This window comes from Panicum virgatum, chromosome 1N, assembly GCF_016808335.1.
Source record: "Panicum virgatum strain AP13 chromosome 1N, P.virgatum_v5, whole genome shotgun sequence".
Lineage (NCBI taxonomy): Eukaryota > Viridiplantae > Streptophyta > Magnoliopsida > Poales > Poaceae > Panicum > Panicum virgatum.
The window spans coordinates 40,519,977-40,539,981 of NC_053145.1; the positions used below are offsets into that span (position 1 = coordinate 40,519,977).

General features: G+C 43.0%; 2 protein-coding genes and 1 long non-coding RNA gene across 3 annotated transcripts in view; all 3 read left to right on the forward strand.

The window, feature by feature from the left end:
* The first annotated feature begins 6,436 nt into the window (after positions 1-6,436).
* Positions 6,437-7,189, forward strand: LOC120655838. Its single transcript, XR_005667747.1, has 2 exons — positions 6,437-6,839; positions 6,955-7,189. It is a non-coding gene; the product is annotated as an uncharacterized LOC120655838 (long non-coding RNA).
* A 2,435-nt stretch (positions 7,190-9,624) lies between these two features.
* Positions 9,625-10,691, forward strand: LOC120653527 (transcription factor MYBS1-like). Its single transcript, XM_039931252.1, has 3 exons — positions 9,625-9,911; positions 10,402-10,632; positions 10,685-10,691. The coding sequence occupies exons 1-3, from the start codon at positions 9,625-9,627 to the stop codon at positions 10,689-10,691; spliced, it is 525 nt and encodes a 174-aa protein (XP_039787186.1).
* Positions 10,692-14,963: 4,272 nt separating this feature from the next.
* The window catches only part of LOC120654086 (11-beta-hydroxysteroid dehydrogenase A-like), a 30,470-nt gene continuing 25,428 nt past the window's right edge, over positions 14,964-20,005 (forward strand). The window contains exon 1 of the mRNA XM_039931667.1: positions 14,964-15,149. Within this exon, the coding sequence (XP_039787601.1) occupies positions 14,964-15,149 (186 nt within the window). The remainder of the gene's footprint in view (positions 15,150-20,005) is intronic.

Here is a 20,005-nt window from a genome sequence, read left to right on the forward strand (position 1 = left end):
TTTTTATTAATTATATGCCTCCACTTCGTATGGTGTAAAACTTATTAATTATATGTCTTGAATGAAGTAGACATATATGCCTCCACTTTGTCTTGAATGAAGTAGACATGCGAAGCTGATTGTAGTGGCCTGCAGAGGCTCAACACCGCCGGGTTGGGAATAGACCCGGCGGTATAGACACTCAACACCGCCGGGTTGGGGATAGGCCCGGCGGTGTAGATCATCAACACCGCCGGGTGAGGGCTGGACCCGACGGTGGAGCCCCTGTTTTCCCTTTTTTTCCCTAGCGCGCGCCCCAAATCTCAGTCGCCACTCCACTGCCCCAAATCTCAGACGCGGCGCGCCCAATCCCCAAACCCCGGCGCCGTCCACCGCCCCGACGCCGTCCCCGAGCACCGGGCTCCAGACGCGGCGCCGTCCCCGAGCACCGGCGCCCCGTCCCCGAGCACCGGCGCCCCGTCCCCGAGCACCGGGCTCCAGACGCGGCGCCCCGTCCCCGAGCACCGGCGCCGCCGTCCCCGAGGCCGTCCACGCCGCGGCCGCGCTCGCCCCCGTCCCTCGGCCCTGCCCCTGCAGGGCCCGACAGCTCCGCCGCGGCCGCTCTCGACGGCGTCGCCACGCGGCCGCACTCCCGTCTCTGGTATGCGTACTTGCCCTCCTCCCCTACTTAAGCTGCAGCTAGTCCCCTGCAGATTAGGATGTAAGGTGTGTGCTTCTGTTTTGTACATTTATATCCATCCATTTCTGTATTTTGTATATGTGAAACACATATGAGTTCTCGAACACCTGATATTCAAACTAAAAGTGGATTTGGAGAGGATGGGTGGTGGAAAACAGGTAGGGAGGACCTACTTATTCGTTAATAAATATATCAGCATTAGCCTCAACATGCTGGTCACCAGTTCAATGAAGTCCCCAAAACATGAGTAAGTAGACATAGGAGAGAATCTGGAAAAGCTAATTATTGCCAATAATTAGGATTCAGGAACATCTTAGTCAATAGCTATGCAGTGGCAGTGGAGGTTAATAGATATGTGCATTTTAAGAGTAGGAACCTAGATGACACGACAGGACATGTTTAAGAACTGCCCATGCATTTTACTCTTGGGAAAGCTGCACAAACTCTGGCTCTGTGGAGTAAAGATAATTTGTTTGAATGTGCCATGCTGTTTAGTTATCACACACCGACACACGTAGTTACTGGAAGACCAGATGGTTAGACTGCTTCATGGCATTTCACAAGCAAGGTTAGTTGCTGTAACAAACAGACCAGACCAGGCGCTTCCAGCTTTTCTTTTTCCTGGTACATATGATGAAAGATATGTTTGTACATGCATCGAATTTTGATTCTCAAGAGAAAAATGAAAATGAATTGTATGTCCCAGTAATATGTCCCAGTAAATATCCTACTTAAAATACAGATATGGATGATTGCGATGATTGTATGTCCCAGTAATAGCAGCAAGTAGTCCAAGCTGCAGCAATAATGAGTGCATAGAAGTGTATTTTAGTTCCCTTTTTCCATCCTAATTACTCCCATTTCTAGCAAGCAGTAGCATTAGTATACAAGAAGATCAGCCTAGCCTTTTTTTATTTGCTGAATTAAAGAGAAAGATGGATCAGGCCATGCCTTGTTGTGCAGCTCGATCTCCGATCCATCACCTGCACACACATATACATACATGCATGTGTTTCAGAAATAATCATTGGAGGGATGTATCGAATCATTATTGGAGAACTCATTAGCAACCATGCATATAATTAAAAGCCACGAGGAATATTTGCCAAGCTTAGTCAGCAAGTTGGACGACGGAGAACAGCTAATATGTGGAGAGCGACCACACCATGCATCATCAGTAGCAGGCAGCAGATGGCTGGTTGCATTCTTGGATGCATGCATGATAGCTACAATGCACTCACCGTGGGGTATGGCCACTTGGAGTGCTGCTGCCACCATTGCTTGAGGATGCTGGTGGTGTCCCCAGGCAGCTTCCCGGCCCTCCTTTTCCGAAGGATTTCTTCCCTCACATCCTCTATTCTTGACTTGAAACCCTGCAACGAATTCGACATGGACCTCACACCAGCTTAAAGCCTAAAATCTCAGTTTATTTGCTAATTCTCTGTTCCAAATTGTAAGTTGTTTTGGCAAATTTTGATGTAAAAGTTAAACCAGCTTCAAATTCAGGTATAATGGGGCGATTTTCACGATTCAAGTCTCGTCGTGGGAAACAAGCTGAAGCTGAGAATAATGCGGAGAATGATGATGGAGGGGCCCGTAGTAATACTGAGGGTGGAGGGGATGGAAGCCCTTCTGAGTACTTAAACCTCAACCAAAATGATGAGGTAATTCAGTGTCGCATATATGTGTGCTCTTCTAATTGGTCAATTGTAGGAAATAATTGTTCAACATATGTGCAGTCGCCAGCTCAGACTGAGGAAGAGACCACAACATCAGCTGCCGGTAGGGCCAAACGAGGTCGGAACAAGATGCCTAAGGGTCGGTCTCTTATTACCGAGCTCGATGAATTAGGTGAGCCCGTCGCTCCTGTCAAGGTGATGGGGCCATACAAGTCAGCTATTGGGGTGGTGGTGAAGGAAAATGTGCCCATCACGTACAGGTATTGGAATGCGAAGGATAAGACTTGGGTGGTACCAGACTCAATCAAGGAAATATGTTGGGCCAAGTTGAAAGAAAAGTTCATCTTCCCCGAGGATTCAGAGCCATTAGCACGGCGTCGAGCACTGTTTCTCATGGGCAACTCTTTCAGATACTTCAAATTTACCTTGAACAAGCATGTGAAGAATGAAACTGAGCCAGATTGGAAGGATTTTCCGAACCAACGACCTTTTTGGGAACAGTTTGTCTTGTACAAGAGGTCAGAGGAGGCACAAGCTAGCAGCGCCACAAATTCACAGAATTGTAGGAAAAATGATAAGCCCCATAAGACCGGCTCTCGTGGGTATATTAGAAAAATACCCGAGTGGGAGGAGCAAGCAGAGAGGCTGGTCCATAGTGGTGTTACGCTGCAGACAGATGGGTGGGATCCTCGGGCCGTGAGGTATCTTCTAGCGAGGGGTGCGTACTACAATCCTGATGGTTCCCTTGGTTTTCGTGATCGTGATGCTGAGGATCTTGGACACAAGATTCAGGAAGCACACGAGGCTGCTTCCACTGGCGCTTTCGTGCCAGACAGGGAGAACGATGAGCTGACTCGAGCACTTGGATCCAAAGAGCACCCAGGGCGCACACGTGGGACCGGCAATGTTCCATGGAGGTGTGCCTTCCCCGAACATTTGGGCACATACAGGAGCCGTGGGAGGAGGAATGCTCAACAACAGGCCGAGTGGCAAAGTCTTTTACAAGCTGTCCGTGAAGAAGTAAATGCAACGAATGAGAAGTTTCGGGCTGAGCTTGTGGAATCACTTTCCCGTGGTGCTCCCTTGGCACCAGGAGAAGCAATGAGAGATGTTGCGCCAGATCTTACAAGTCCACAAGGGTTGGTTCGGAGTAGCTGTGGAAGCACTGCGTTGCCTGAGGAGGATGTTGGAGTCACCTTCCCTGTGGATAAGATCACACAACCAACAACCTGCAAGCTATACATCCATCAGAAGTTCTTTGATATGAAGGTGGCTGTAGGTCAGGCTTGGCCAACCGGCGAAGGGGTTATGCTGCATAATCACCCTTTACCTGAAGGTTATGCAAAGGTTACCGTTGATTCTCTTGTTAAGAGGAAATACAAAAATGTGGAGTTGGATATCCCCGGTGATGACAGTAGGTTGCTAGGGGATAACATCGGAGGATTTGTGGCGTGGCGGAAACGCTACATAATATTTGAATCAGAATCTGAGTCATCCGATGATGATCCTCGAGAGTCACCGGAGAGGGACCTACCTCCTTCACCAAAGTCCAACAGAGAATCAAGCCCGCCGTCACCTCAAAGAGAGCTAACTCCTCCTAGCCCTCCTAAAAAAAGGCGAACATCATCGAGAACACAGAAAATATCATCTCAGAAGCAATATTCAGAACCGGCAGAAAAGCCAGAGGGACCATGTGAAGGGACGGGCAAGAAACAGGTGAGTGGAAGCATAACATCGATACTCAAAGAAAAAGGAAAGAAAGTAGAGGAGGACTTCATAGTCCCCAAAGGTGCAATGGACCATTTCTTAAACTTAATGAAAATGCCGCAAACTGGAAATAATCAACCTCCGCTTTCAGACTATGAGCGAACTATGAATATAGAGAGGTGGCGTGAAGGAACCCGAGCTGCACACAAGTTAAATGTAGCTGAACGGGTCGCATTTTGTGAACAAAACAACATGACAGAGTTAGAACTTCTTCAAATTGAGTATGGAGAAGATTGGTGGAAACAACCATTGCCACTACCACCGATTATCTGGAAATTTGAATTGGGGAAAGATCTGGTGGCCCCAGAACAAATCCCGAAGCTACCCACAAGAATGCGACAGTTGCATTCTTGGTACAAGATGCAAAAAAGTAAGCTGTTTGGGGCAAGTTATCTTGATGAAGATCTTCATAAGGGGGAAGGCAGAGTGTGGGTTGATTTCGAGCACTTGTATCATTTCTACCAACAGGGTGCTCTCGACGTCTCAATTATGACCTTGTGGACTGCGTAAGTATCCTCACTACTGATCATCTGTCATCATTTATCACTCATTAGCATGTTTAACTTTTCATTATTTTTTTCTAGAATGGAGTCACACAAATGTAGATGATGTGGGATTAACAATATAGGCTTCTTGGACCCTAGCACCGTACATGAGAACACAGTCAATTTACCAAGTACCGTTGACTACTTGTACAAAGCTTTCCTCTCCATGCAGGATAAAAGATCCATACTTCTTTCATACAATTGCTTGTAAGTTTGTTTTTTAATTCCATATCAAAGTTATTCTCACCACGGTTATTATTAATTTGCTTTGTTGTGTCTTATATACAGTTATCATCATGTCCTACTCGATATCAACCTTAACAATAGTTGAATCGAGGTTTATGACTCACGAAAGAGGCCATTATCACTAATCCAGCCCGTCATTGATGTCGTCAACAAGTAAGTAAAGAAAGTGAATTTATACGATATTTCAATGTCGTGTGTCTTATTCATGCAATTTCTATTTCATAATTTCGCTCATATATAGGGCCTTCGCTAAGTACCGTAAGAAAAGCAAAATCCATAGACCTTTTTGGGGAGACTTCACTGTAGAAGAGGCTAAATACATCCTCAAGCAGCCTCCGGGCAACGATCACTGTGGGTTCTATGTAATGCATTACATGCACTGCTACACCGGCGATTGCAGAAGCGCCGAAATGGTTTGTATGAAATGGTTAATTGATATATGTTCTTGTGTCTTGAATTTTCTAACTTGTCTAATATCTTGTTGTTGTGTCATTTTTTTTTCCAGAACACTGAGTTGGATTCACGTGAATTGCTCATGGGCGAGCTAGTAGCACTTCAAGAAGAACTAGCTGGATGGCTTGTGGACTACGTGGTGAAGCCAGGATCTGAGTACAGCATAATCTAGGTGTAATGTCTAGATCGTATCGTTCTTGTCAAGCATTATAATATATTTGGTGTATGGACTAGATGTTCTTAAACTTGATGCGTGGATTCTATATTTTTTATTATGATGTTTGAACTCTCTCATTTGATTTCAATGTATAATATCTTATGGTTCAATTCTGCTGTAATAATTATGTATTATAAACTCAAGAGGGCCTTGAACTGTTGAAGGCAGCTATAGAAAAGGCTGGATACACTGGAAAGGTACCTCCTCTCTTCACTACTTACCTCATAATTCAACCTTCGTGTATTGTTGATTCAACCTATCCATGGCAGGTGGTTATTGGAATGGATGTTGCTGCTTCTCAATTCTTCAGTGAGAAGGATAAGACTTATGATCTTAATTTCAAGGAGGAAGTAAGAATTGCAACTTCTTATTAAGCCTTTTATTTACTTATAGTTGTTCTTTATGCTGTTACTTCTTGCCATTTGAGCTGATAGATCTGTGTCATTGATTTACTTCATATTTACCAACGTTCATTTCTTTATTCTAGCGGATTACCCCTTTTGAGTTAAATTCCATGTTCCATCCACTTCTAAAGGCATTAGCTGAATATGGAAAAGATGTCTTGGGCATTAGTTGGGATGGAGGAGTATTTCATTGCAAGTTAACTTTTGAGTGCAAAAGAATTAGCTTACGATGTTGTTGCCTTTCATGCCTATGATATATGAGCTCAGGCATATGTAAAAAGTAATTCTGTACATGTTTAATGCATGCCATATTATATATCCACGTTTATGTTGTTTCAGCTCAGTATAAACAGTAGAGGAAATGGGTACAGCAGAGTGGATGTGATTATCAGTTATGTTTTACTGGTTGGGGCTTTGGTCCTGGAAGTCATATCTGTGTGCAAGGGCTCTACTATCCACCTGGACATGTTCTTTATTGCACCGCAGGGGCAGGGGATGGGAGTGGCCTCTCCATGTTATCACTTCCCTTGGTCAGCGTGTCCACCCGGCAAGTAGGAGACTCTGGTCAGGCTCCATTGGTCAGTACAATTTGTTCCACTTGTGCACCCGCAACACGAATGAAATAGGGAGCAGACTAGCAATGAAATTAGGGCTCCAGGACTGGTGGAACAAGATGCACTTCTCGGGCACTTTCTCACACAGTGAAATTTTGTCAATACGAGATATCAAGAAATTGGTTTTGCAAGCATTGCAAGACAAGGAGCGAGCACTGCAATACAAAAGTACTGATTCGAACTCACGGGGCAGAAGCTTGCAGAGATGGCGTGGAGTTTCTCCCAATTTGCACTGGTATGGGCTGAGTGTGGGGCCTCAAGTTCATTCATATTTTGTTTGAAATCTATTTCTCCATTCTTGGAAAAAATGACCCAAGCTCTGCCTCACTGTTTGCAATTTCAATTTGCAGGTATACCTTCCATGCCAATTCAACTGAAACACATTTTGTTGGTAAATATGTTCGATAATATACAAGACCTTAAACAAGTTTCTATTTTCATACTTGCTGGCTTTACTAGCAGAACCAGCACATGCCTATATTCAGAGTTGCACCTAAAAGCTGTTCTATTTGAATTTCGTAATGTTCAGTTGAACTTTGTTTCCTGATTGTTTGACTACTATCCAATGAAATTGAAACGGGATCTTATGTTTTATTTTTTAGACCTTAGTCTAAAAAAGTCAGAAACAAAGTTAAACTCAACATGCACTAATGCACTATGATAGCACACACATGGTTAAATTCTGCTGCTATAATTATATATGTTATACAAATGATGCAATATTATTATATGAAAATATTTTTTTTGATGGGAAAAAGGTCTTCACCGCCGGTTCGTGTATTAAACCGGCGGTGTTGATGTATCCATCACCAATGGTTCCAGATAAGAACCGGCGGTGATGTGTGCACATCACCAACGGTTCTGGAACCGGCGGTGATGTCCCCACTATCACCAACGACATAAATCCAACGCCTCCCGAACCGTTGGTGATACTCCTTATGAACCGGCGGTGATGAGGGGTGCTGGAGTAGTGAACCGTTTTAACTGAGGTTTCCTAGCAGGTACTAATATCAAGTTTTCTAGCAGTGTGGGATACCGAGTAGGTATGTTTGCAGAGTCTGTTGGATCTAGTTTTTAGAGATATTTCTCTCTCTCTTTTTACTAGCCAAGCCAAAATAGCTGGGCTCTTGAAGATGCTCTTAACTTGGAAGTTTGAGATACATTCCATTGCTAACGACATTGTGCATTCGGAAAATATGAGGAACAGAGGATGGCACGTGGTTGTGCTTAGCACCCATTGTCCCTCGGACAACCTTCCAATATAGCTGTATATGTAGCACACTGTTCCAAGTTAACCTGCAGTGTCCAAACTAAACTACACGCAGTGGCATATATCATAAATTTCCAGTTAACAGATCTTTTTTTTTCATACGACATCACAGAAACATACTCCATGAGTACAACGAGCTGCAGGAAATCGAATACTCATGTTGATATGTCACCTATGATCATTCTCTTGAAACCGGAGCTGCGTTCCCCCAATAAGTTTACAATAAAAAATTTAAATGATTTTCATTAAATGGCTCCATACATTGTTCACAATTGGATAAGTCTCTCACATAGTTTCTTAGAAATCAAATCAAAATTTGGGATCTGAATACCTTATAATATTTTTTAACTCGTACACACCTTAGATTTGGATACAACCTTATGTTAACCATTACATTAGACAATATTGAGTTATATTAGCAATTTGTTATGCAAAAATTTGTTTTTTATTCTCTGTTTAGGTGTAAGAAAATGAGCCGTGTAAAAAAGATCCAAGAAATAGCAATTAATGCACAAACAAAAGCTATTAACTGAAAGATCCTGATTTTAGAAAATTCAGAAAAATATAACTAAATTTGGAATTCTTTTGAAGGAGAAATACATTAGATATAAATTTTAGTTTCAAATTAAAAAGGAAAAGATGAATCATATACGTGGCTTCACGTAGCATCATTTCTACAAATAAACTGAAGAAAACTTACCACAACTGATTTGGTAGTCCCCTGGTAAGGCATTTACCTTGACGGGCTTAGTCACAGGTTTGATATTACGAGGGCGCAACTTTTTTTAGTTATATTTCTGATGCTGGCCGCACCTCCGGACAGTCGCCTAAACAGTCATTTAGTCCATTTACACACAGTTTAAACGCTACATGGTAGTACATTGTTTGTGTTTAATCAGGTTTTTCGATCGTTTAAACGGCCGTTTTGCTCGTATAGTAGACTAAACAGCAGGTGCCTGACTGTTTAGTCTCCAGATAGAGATCATAAAGATTAATACATCCACAATTAACACAACCTAATAAGCGCAGTGGTAAGGATTTATGCATTGTTGCCCCAGATTCCGCGTTCGAATCCTCTCGGCCGAGTGATGTGTCGGGAGCGTCCGGGTGACGTGGCTTGGGCGGTTCAGCAGGCGTTGGCGGGCGGCTATTGTGATGTACTAACGTTCTCTAGAAACGTATTATAGATCAGCAAATTCGTACCTCTAATTAGCGGTTATGCGTTTTAGGATCTTACTATCTTGCATGCATCGAGAGACGGTTAATTTTTTTATGGTTCGGACAGACGGTTATAACATTAGGCAATCCGTTAAAAGGTTTTCTGTTTTATTAAAGCAGGATACTTCTAGATTGGTAATGTCCGCTCCGAATACGGTTGCTTCGGTTTCCTTGGACTCCGCAACCGTCGTCCGCGCGCGCCTCCGCTTCACACGCCGGCGTACGGCGGCCCTCCTCTTGTTGTTTAGAAATTGGAATGCCCTAGCCCAGTTTGTATGGACGGCTCGTTTGCACTTGCAGACTAGTACGTTCCGTTCGCTGGGAGCCCCGGGGGTTCAACTGAGCCCCGATGCCCCACGATGAGCACGCCGCAGCGCCGCCCCCGCCGGCGGCCCCTGAGCCGGAGCCGGAGCCGGAGCGGGAGCCAACGTGGACCCGCAGGGACGACAAATGCCTGGAGCTGCTGCTCGTGACCACCAGCATCGTGCCCATCCACTTCGCCTCGGACATTATCGGCAAGACGCCGGCCCAGATGGAACGGCGCTGCCGCTTTATGTTCGCCGAGCTGAGGCACGTCCTCGAGGCGCAGGACGGGGAGACGCCGCCCGAATGGGACATGGAGGTTGCTGCTGCGGCCGAGGCGCCAGCAGCGGAGGGAGAAGCGCCCGAGCCGCCGGCGCCTTCTGCCCTACCAGTCGCGGCGGAGGAGGACTCTGCTTTGCCGACGGCTGTCGGTGGTGGCGGCGGTGGCACGCCCGAGGGCAGGCAAGTACGCAGAAGGAAGAGCAAGGCTGTGCCGTGGACGCTAGATGAGCACAGGTATGCACATCGTCAGCTTTGCCTTTAGCTTCATCGTTACGAAGTCAGGCCTCTATCAGACATCGAGTAGACCTCTATCAGATCAAAATACTGGATAGAAAGATACAGTAGTAGTTTTCATGTATGGCATCAATGCTACTAATAAACGCCTATGATTATCTTTTAAGGTACTTGAGCATGTATTTCATTAAAAGAAGGAAAGTTACAACGACACAACTACGAGAGAACCCTTGCTAGCGCAGGATTACAAGACCATCACCAATCAAGTGGCAAATGACTGAAAGGAAGCTAATGCAACAAGAGAGAAAAGAAAGAAAACCACCCAACCTAGCAAACCTAATAATTAAGAATAAAGGAACGACCAAAGCATCCGTTCCGGCAAAAAAGAGTCATCGTGACCATGATTGCCTATGAAAGTTACTGGTAGTGGTGACAAACCTAAACACCTATGATCTGTACACTGAATATTTGATCTGGTAAATGTTTGTAGTCATTTCTTAGCGGGTCTCGACAACTATAAAGGCAATTGGAAGGCGATGTCGATGGAATACCTGCCGTCCAGGAGCGCGAGCCAGATCGCCAGCCATTACCAGAAGTACCAGAACAGGAAGAAGCAGAGAAAGCGCGATGAGTGCAAGCGGGCGAGCATTCACGACATCACTGAACCTGCCAGCGCCGCCGTCGTTGCAGTTGCAGGTAGGGTTGAAAACGGTCGGAAACGGTAATTATTCGGTAATCAGTTTTTTGGTCGTTTTTTTATTGCGAATAAATAGGATATAGAATCTTGTATACAAATTTGTATTCTTGTTTTGAGCATTGAGCTTGTAAAGATTCATAAAAGGTAAACCTCAAATTCATCCTATATTTTCTCAAATGATAGATATAAAATTCGGTATGGATTCGGAAACAAATTCGGTATTTTTTCACTTTTTGTTGTTGTAGGGAGCAAATAATGCATAAAATAATTTATGCAAAATTTTATTCTTATTTGTAATAATGTGCTTGATAATATAAGAAATGATCACCATCCAATTTTATACATATCTATTTTAAAATATTAAATTTGTTCTAACAGTTCAGATTACCACTTTCATCCCTAGTTGCAGGTGGTGACGCAGCGGCTGCATGGAGGAAAGGCGACGGTGATCTCCCAAGAGTTGTGGCTAGCGCTCGGGGTAAAGAAGATGAACCACGGGAGCCACAAGTTCAGAGTGGTGAGCCCACACGTGGTGGAGATGGACCTGCTGGTACAGGTGAAGAGTTTCCTGGTCCAGATGATCCTGGAACTCTTCTTACATATAGGAGAGCGAAAAGGTTATATACTTATATATATGGACGTATGGCTATATAAGGTAGGGGATTTTGTGGCTGCATGCATGTTGGAACAAGCGCATGCATGCATATGTATTTGATTGAGGTTTCTTAAAAGGAACTATGGTTTAGTAATAATATTGTGTTTTATGAATTGACGCATTGTCAAAGATTGTGATTTTCTGAAATCTAGAAATAAAAAGGTATAGTTTTCTGGTACATTGTCAGCATGAAATTAGTAATTTATGTTTAGTACTTTTGATGACATGATGAATTAATGTATTCCTTTGTATCTTTTAATTATAAGGACCTGTTTGTTTGAGTTGTGGCTTTTGGAGCTTTTCTGAAAAGCTGTTGCTGGTTTTTTGCTTCTAAAGTCAATAATAGCTTTTGGATGATGCTTTTAACTTTGTGGAATCAAAAGGCTACAAAAGCTAAGAAAATCGAGAATTTCATCTTTACACATAAATTCTGCTTTTATGAGCTTTTGGCTTTTCGAAAGTTGTGCAACAAGTTCGATGTAGGTGTTTAGCCGCCAAGCCTGCTCAGGAGCATTTCATCTTTACACATAAACTCTGCTTTTATGAGCTTTTGGCTTTCCAAAAGTTGTGCAACAAGTTCTCTGTCGGTGTTTAGCCGCCAAGCCTGCTCAGGGATACCTTTAGCAGTAAGATTGTAGGTAAGAGATCGACTAGCTCTGGAACTCGATGATGCAAGGAACACAAGGATTTAGACAAGTTCAGACCGCGATGTGCGTAATACCCTACATCCTATGTGGTTGCTTGTATTGCCTCAGGTGTTGATGTTTTGAGGGGGGTCCTTTCCCGCCCTTATAGTTGGAGTCCACATTCTATGCCTATGAGCAGTCCCGCTGCCCCGAGTCCAACATTCGCTGTTTGTTTAAGTTTCTGAGTTTTCATGCTGAAAAGCTGCCCAGAAGCTCAAACAAATAGGGCCTAAGACATATAAAACCAAAGAAATCTATATATACTATATAGATGGCACCCACTAAAGTTATTAACTTTATTTCTCTCAACATTCAAGCTATCCACGTCATAGGAATACACTATATCAGACGCGACATCATCATCAATTAGGACCATCTATTTATGTGTTTCATCGATTTTCTGTGACTAATAGCATCCGTGCAAAAGAATATTGCCATACAATCATCTTAGTGTTTCTACTTTCAAACTTCATCTTAAAATGTTTAAGAAATCCCGCAGCAACACGTGGGGTATCACCTAGTTTATGTGATAATGGAAGTAGAAAGATAATTCCGCTGATACATGACTTCCATGTTTGATGTTTCCAAATATAAATATCACAAAAGCTATTGATATTCGAAGTGTTGTATTGTCATGTTAACTCTTATTTCTATAGGAGTATGCCACATCCAAATACCAGCCTAATGTTCTGAAATCTTTGTGCGATGTCACTCCTTATGACATTTGGTTCACATGTTTTTTTTTTCCCCGTGTCTCGAACGGACACACTCTGCTATGACCACTCTGTTGTGCTTTGGAAGTGTAGTAGTCGAGACGGCTAGCAAACGGTTTAATTTCATCAAGGTTATTTTGTTTCTTCTTTTATCACTGTACACATAATCAAGGTTGTTCCATAGGCGGCTAGCAAAGAAAAGGAGCAGAATGTCTCCGCTGCAAGCTCAACCCCGAGAGAGTCAACTCCGGTCACTCCGTCTCCGGGTGTACCTTGAGCTCAAGACGACGTACCTGTACCTTACCGATGTTGTGCCTTGCCACAGAGGAACGCTCGCCGTCAGCCAGTCACGTCGTCTCCTAGGAGCTAATCTATCCCGCGATCCCGAGAGAAAGTTAAGCGATGCAAATAACTATTTCCCCGATCTCGACTAACTAACCATTTTTATGAAGACTCCCCTCATCCCCAGCCCTCATAGACACGTGTCTAGATAAAGCTCGTCCTCCTCCCTCCCTCGTCTCCTCCGCTCCGCCGCCGACCTACCCCTCGCTAGCGTTGCCTCCAACACCAGCAAAGACAGCTGCTTCAAACTCTTCCCCTCCCTTCGATCCCCTCCCCTCCAAGCCCATCCGCCTCCACCGCGAGCCGCCCCCTCCCCCCCCTCCCCCCCCCCCCCACACACAGAGACCCCACCCACTAGGGGTCCTCCACCACCCGCCGCCGGCCTCGCAGCACACACACCGCCTCCTCCACCGGGTTGGCCGCCACCCACCGCCATTCCTCTAAGATGGCCTGCTATGGAAATTCTCCAACTCCGAAACACCAGAACTTAAGGCTGACAATCTTTGCTGCCACCCACGTCCGGCGGCACCTGCCTCTGGCTGCTCCATCCATAACCTGTCCCGACTGCTCCGCCCACCTCCCGCCGGAGCAAACAACTTCCTCTGATTCGTTACTTTCTCTTTTATTTTTACTTCCCTATGTGTATTCTGTAAAGTAATAATAGGGCCCTCCAGTTAATGCTTAAGGAGAGGCTTTCCGTGTAGCATTTAGATTCTACTTATTAGATTAGAACGGCTTCCCTATGTGAACATAACTAAAATTTTCACATAGTTTTGATGCATAAGTTCGTCATACAGCTTGTGAAAAATATAATTTGTCGAGATAACTTTTCAACACAACTTCTATGAAGATGTAAGTAGGAAGACTAATCGGATAACATTTTACGTACAAGTTCATCATACAAATTCTAAGTACAATGCTTGATATAATTTGTAGTAGATTTTTTTTCTAAATTCTTTGTCAAGAGAATCTCTCTAGAGAAATAAATAGTAGAAAATAAAAAGTTAAAACCTGGAAAATGAATAATAACTGCTGGAACACAGGCGAAGAAAATAGAAAAAATAAGGAGAAAACAAATCGATAGCCTGGTTGTCACGTAGGTGGGCACAGCCGCACAGATAGCTGCATCGCCGGCTATGCCGTCGCGTGCCACGAAGCGCTGTAGCGCGGGATTGCCGTTTTGGATTCCTCGCTAGCGTTGCCTCCGACGCTAGCAAGGGCAGCCGCTCTAAACTCTTCCCCTTCCCTCCCCTCCAAGCCCATCCGCCTCCACCTTGAGCCACCCCCACACCCACCCCCCACACACAGACCTCATCCACCAGGGGTCCTCCACCACCCGCCGCCAGCCTCGCCGCACACAGCCCGCCTCCTCCACCAGGTCGGCCGCCATCCACCACCATCCCTCTAAGACGGCCGGCAATGGAAACTCCCCAACTCCGAAACCCCAAATCTTAAGGCTGACCATCTTTGCCGCCACCCACATCCGGCGGCGACCTGCCGCTGGCCGCTCCATCCATAACTCGTCCTGACTGCTCTGCCCACCTCCCGCCGGAGCTAACAACTTCCTCTGATTCGTTACTTTTTCTCTTTTTTGTTACTTCCCTATGTGTGTATTCCGTAAAGTAATAATAGGGCCCTCCATTTAATGCTTAATGGGGAGGGCTCTCCGTGTAGCATTTAGATTCTACTTATTAGATTAGAATGGATCCTCACTTCCTCAGATCAGGTCTGGTCGTCATGCCGGCCAAGCCGTGTTACACAACGACCCTGGTGTCGATGTCTCGATGATCACTTGAACGGGTCCAAGCAATGCTTATTACTTTAATGGCTAACTACTAACCGAGCTGTACTAGACACCCTGGATCTCACACCGAGAGCCGACCCTTTTTATTTCCAAGGAGAGGAGACCGAGCGAACACACCAGCCGCGGGCCGCGCCATCTCCCCTACTCCTCTGATCATGGATCTTTATCTTCTTCTTCACAGCGTGCTGATGCACTTCTCTGCAGCGATTGTCATCTTGGTATACATCCCTCTCTCTGTACCGGTGAAGCTGTTCGTGTGGGCGTTCGTGAAGCCGCTGAGGAAGGAGGACCTGAGGGGGAAGGTCGTGCTCATCACCGGCGCTTCCTCCGGCATCGGAGAGGTTAGTAGATTTTTATCACTCCCCTACGCATGAATATGAATTGGCACATATACGCACACCGCCTTGAGATTTATAGCATAGGATTCCGTGGTCGCAAGATGGTTATATTTGTGTGACTAAATTGAATTTGACATATGTCTCCTTGTTCGTGCATGGTTTGTGCTCTTCGCGGTACCATAAAAATCAAGAGTTAAAACCTCGCGAAAAATCAATAGTCATTAGAAAAAAAAAGATGGGGTGGGGGCCATATTTTTAAACGTTCGATCTCACTACTAGAAAAGAGTCAATCAGCATTGGTTGGTAAAAGCTTTAGGTACTGGTTCTTAACCGGTACTACGAAGCCTTTAGGGTAGATATAGGCTTCCACCCACTTCAAAAGTACCAGTATATTTTTCATGCTGGTACTTTTGGAGTGGACATTTGGCGTGTTTTCAAATAGTGTCTCCAAACTATCGGTCAATGGAAAATTAGCAGCCATGCATTTCTATTAATTTCAATTCCCTGCTCAGATAGTGCATTGTAACTATTCAAGTAGGTACATACGTACTCCTACGTAGTTGTTAAGTGCCCATCCCATCCCAAATATGTTTGATTTAATTACAACTAAGCTGGCCTCGACAGTGAGCATTATTAATTAATTACTCTATGATCAACTTGTTATCGATCGGATTCCTGTTTGTCGTCATGTAACCGCATGCAGAAGAGTCCACAAGATTCCTCGATCGGACCCACAGCTAGATTAATTACGTAATTGACAGTTCACACTTGATCGTGTATATAGTAATAATGCCATCGCCGCTGCTTAACAGCCAGAAATTATATGTCAGAATAGCCGTCTAATTAATCAAGTATCCACAGTTGCTTCCCAAGCTCCGTTGTAGGATATCGCAAAATAACAATATTAACCAAACAATCCAGGTGCCGCAAATCACCAAGATTGATAGATGCATATCACATCATCACTCACTTGAGTAAACCTTAATACAGCACTAGCTTTTTCTCACAAAAAAATATATACCACTAGCTTTAACCTTATGCTAATTTTACATGACCATTGATATCTCCAATTGAGTACAGTAGCTCTATTTTTATTTATTTTTGAAAGAGAAAGTGATCCAGTCTCTCAGCCTTAAAAAAGATCAGATGTGGGGAGGCCACTTCAAAAACTAGCAAAATGGAGATAGGCCCAAAAAAATGTTCAAATACAACACGCGGTGATTAGTGGTCCCGTCTTTCAAACGATAAAAAATGTGACTGTTGGGTGCCCTGCACAAGTGCGGTTCATCACCTATAGCATCTACTCTCTCTAATCACAAATATCTTACATTTCTAGTTTGTCCTACATCAAATCCTTTTAATTTTGACTATCAATAGAAAAATTGTTAACATTATATTGTAAAACATGGCATTATTGCTAGATTCATCACAAAACCATCTTAATATGTAACTCTTTCTATTTGAAACAATATGTTTTACAGATATTATTAATCAAAGCAGCATATTGAAGACCCCTATATTTGTGCACAGAAGGAGTATATCCCTAGTTAGGCCATATAACCATATTGTACTTTGGTAATTAATGATAACATAATTGATGGGGCTATATCAAGTATTCGCAAGAATGAGTGCAATGGATGCTCTAAGTGATTGAAAAATCACAAAATCGGACCAAAGTTAGGTAGAAGTGGACAAAGTTCCAAGGGAAGTGATGAATGTCGGATGGGTTTGATGGTAAGGAATTTTTTTACAGCTTGAGCTTTGGGCTTAAGAACTTGTAGACATGTAATAGTGTTCCTATGCTTGATTAATTACGTGATTGACAGTCTGTTGCCGTAAAAATCGGTTAGTGATCTTCACGGAATGAGACATGCTAAGGCTTGGGAGATGTGCTTAACTCCAGTGCAGGTCCTAATCTCAAAGTTCGTGGCATCCAGTCAACTGGCCTATAATTGACAATGGAAAAATATATCAATAAGTAAAAGGAAAGCATCGGCTAGGATTCCGAAGAGTTCTAAAGTGGCATCGGCTATTAAATCTGATACAAAAGATAATCAATGGCTAAGTTTTTGAATCTCAATCATAAATGATTTTCAAAGCATACTTTAGGATTTATTAGATAAAATAGCTGATTGGAGACTGGAACCGTATTAAAACAAATTTTCTTTTATAAAGAGATTAATCTACTGATAAGATCAGTTAGTGTCATCGCCGAAGGATCGGACCTAACCGAGATAGCTTACGATTGCAGGATGAGAAGTACTTCAATGGGACCAATCGAGATAGCTTACGTTAGCAGGATGATAAATAAAATAAACCAGCCGACATATCAAATTGTATTAGAGAACAAGATTAAAATGTTTCAAGGTACAACAACAACCAAGAATCATATTGGCTTTAATAAATTATGATATTTTACTCAAATGCGAGCTAGATTTTTTATATCTATATGAAACTAGCAAGAGATCGAAGGAAGCAGCCTTACAAGAAATTGATAGAATTGATAACTTGTGAATAAGAGAGGTTCAAATAGAAGCGATGTGCCTTAAGTTGAAATCTAAATTACTTGATAAATAACGATGCTTACAAGCACTATGGAGGTCGAGACGATGCACCCCTGTTCACTGAAGGAATCGTTGAGAAATCTACCCTACTCCTACTTCTAGGGTTTTGGCAATGATCCGAAAAAAGTTGTATTGATTATTGATTCTCCATACAGATCATGACATGCTAAAAACTTGACGAAAAAGAAAGAAACACTACTGTATTTACAAAAGATCTAAAAGAAATCGAACTCTTGTAGAATCTTCTGCTAACTTCATCATCCTTGTCCGATATGTACTGTTGCTTTTTCCTCCTTGGACTTCGGTCCTCACTTAACTTTGACCAGAACTCCATAAGAGTCTTCATCAGCTTTGTTTTCCTCTATGACATTTCCATAATTATATTATATTTGCAAAAAATTTGGTGTCAAAACAACCCACAAGACCACAGCTGCCGCCTTGCAACCAGAAATTGATTACATAGTCTTTATTTGTGGTTTAAAGAGAGCTTTATTAAGGCAGATATAGAGTTACAATCGTTCATGACAAGCTCGTTGACAGAAGCAGGTGCCCTCCCTAGCCAAAAATTAATTATGTAGTTGGAAGACCAAACCGATATGGTCAAAAATAGACTTCTCCTTACAGCTTTTTAGTTAACTTTAAGGTTAACAAATTTCTTCGAATTACGTGATAAACAGAACTTGAATATTTTTCTTTCTGTTTTTTGAAAGTAGCGAGGAGCACCGGAGTTTGTCAAATTCTGCTTGATAAATCTTGTGATTAACCAACTCCCACTGCTGGAAAAACCTTCATTAGTACCGGGCCGGAACCCCCGATTTGTACTGGGCAGTGGGAAAAACCTTCATTAGTACCGGGCCGGAACCCCCGATTTGTACTGGGCGCTGGCCCGGTACCGCCTGGGCTGTACTAAGTGGGCCGCTACTTAGTACCGGTCAGGCGGCCCGGTACTAAAGGTGCACTTTAACACCGACCGGTACTAAAGTGCTTGCCACGCAGGCGCCGCAGAACGAGCACTTTAGTACCAGTCAGTGTTAGCGACCGATACTAAATGTCTTTTTTTTTTCTTTTATGTTTTTTCATTTTTTGGGTTTCAACTAATTCGCATTCGTATACGTTTGTGTATTCATATTCGTGTACTTCTGCGTATTTACATTCTTGTATGTCTGCGTATTCATATATATTCGTATCTAGCATACAATTGAATATATTTAATATAATTACATAAACTTGAAATATTATATGTACTTCTAATATAAATATGTTAATAATAAACTCGGGATTCATAATATATTTGCAAGTTTTGTCCGATAAATTTTTACAAGATACTAAGGGTCCTTAGGCGTCTCATCATCGCTGATGTCCTTATTCGGATCCGCTCGACCCACACTTATCCTAGGATTCGCATAAAATTCTCCAGTTGAATTTATGACCTCATCTAGGAGGAATCCACAGATTATTTCTTGAATTGCTTTGATTCTTTCTGGTTCGATGAGGGCATCCGCCATGCAAGTAATCTGTCAAGTGCCATCACCAATATTTTGAATTAGTACCTAGATGGAACTAAATGCAAGTAATTGTTAGTAATGTTGTTCTACGTACTAGATGGTCATGTTGTGACATCGAGCTGCGGCAGCAAAAATCCATCATGAACTCACATACGTAGTAGCCACATAGGTTATTTTCTGACTCCTGTCGCATAATATATATATATATATATATATATATATATATATATATATGAAATATTTATGTTGATTAAAGAAACAACAGTAGATGTGCGATATGTATTCGTACCTGCCAGTGAGTGGTGAATTCTAGCGGGGCTGGTGGTGACGATATTCCTATATATTTTTGGAGGAAGCGAGCCCATGCTTTTTGGATGATATTTATGAGGTCTTGGTAATAATATGTTGGCTTCCTCAGGGAGTCGTACACCCGAACTCAGCATTTATCGATCTCGATAATAAGAAGGATCCAGTGGAACCTATTTCATACACATATATGTATAAAAAATGTTGGATATATATACACATATATATAGTGAAGTCAAGAAAAAAGAGAAAAAACTCACTCGAAGTTGTACGGAAACAGAATGTATTGACAAGTATTCTGCCTATGCAAGGCCCTGAGTATGTTGTTCTCGGTCCAATTAGGCCATTTCCTGACACTCTCCTCATGTATATTATATGGGTCTATGAAGCCGATGTGATATAACCCTTTTCTCTGGCATTCTTGAACCTTCATCCTACACGATTAAAAAAGAAGAAAGAGGATGAGAAAACACATAATTAGTAG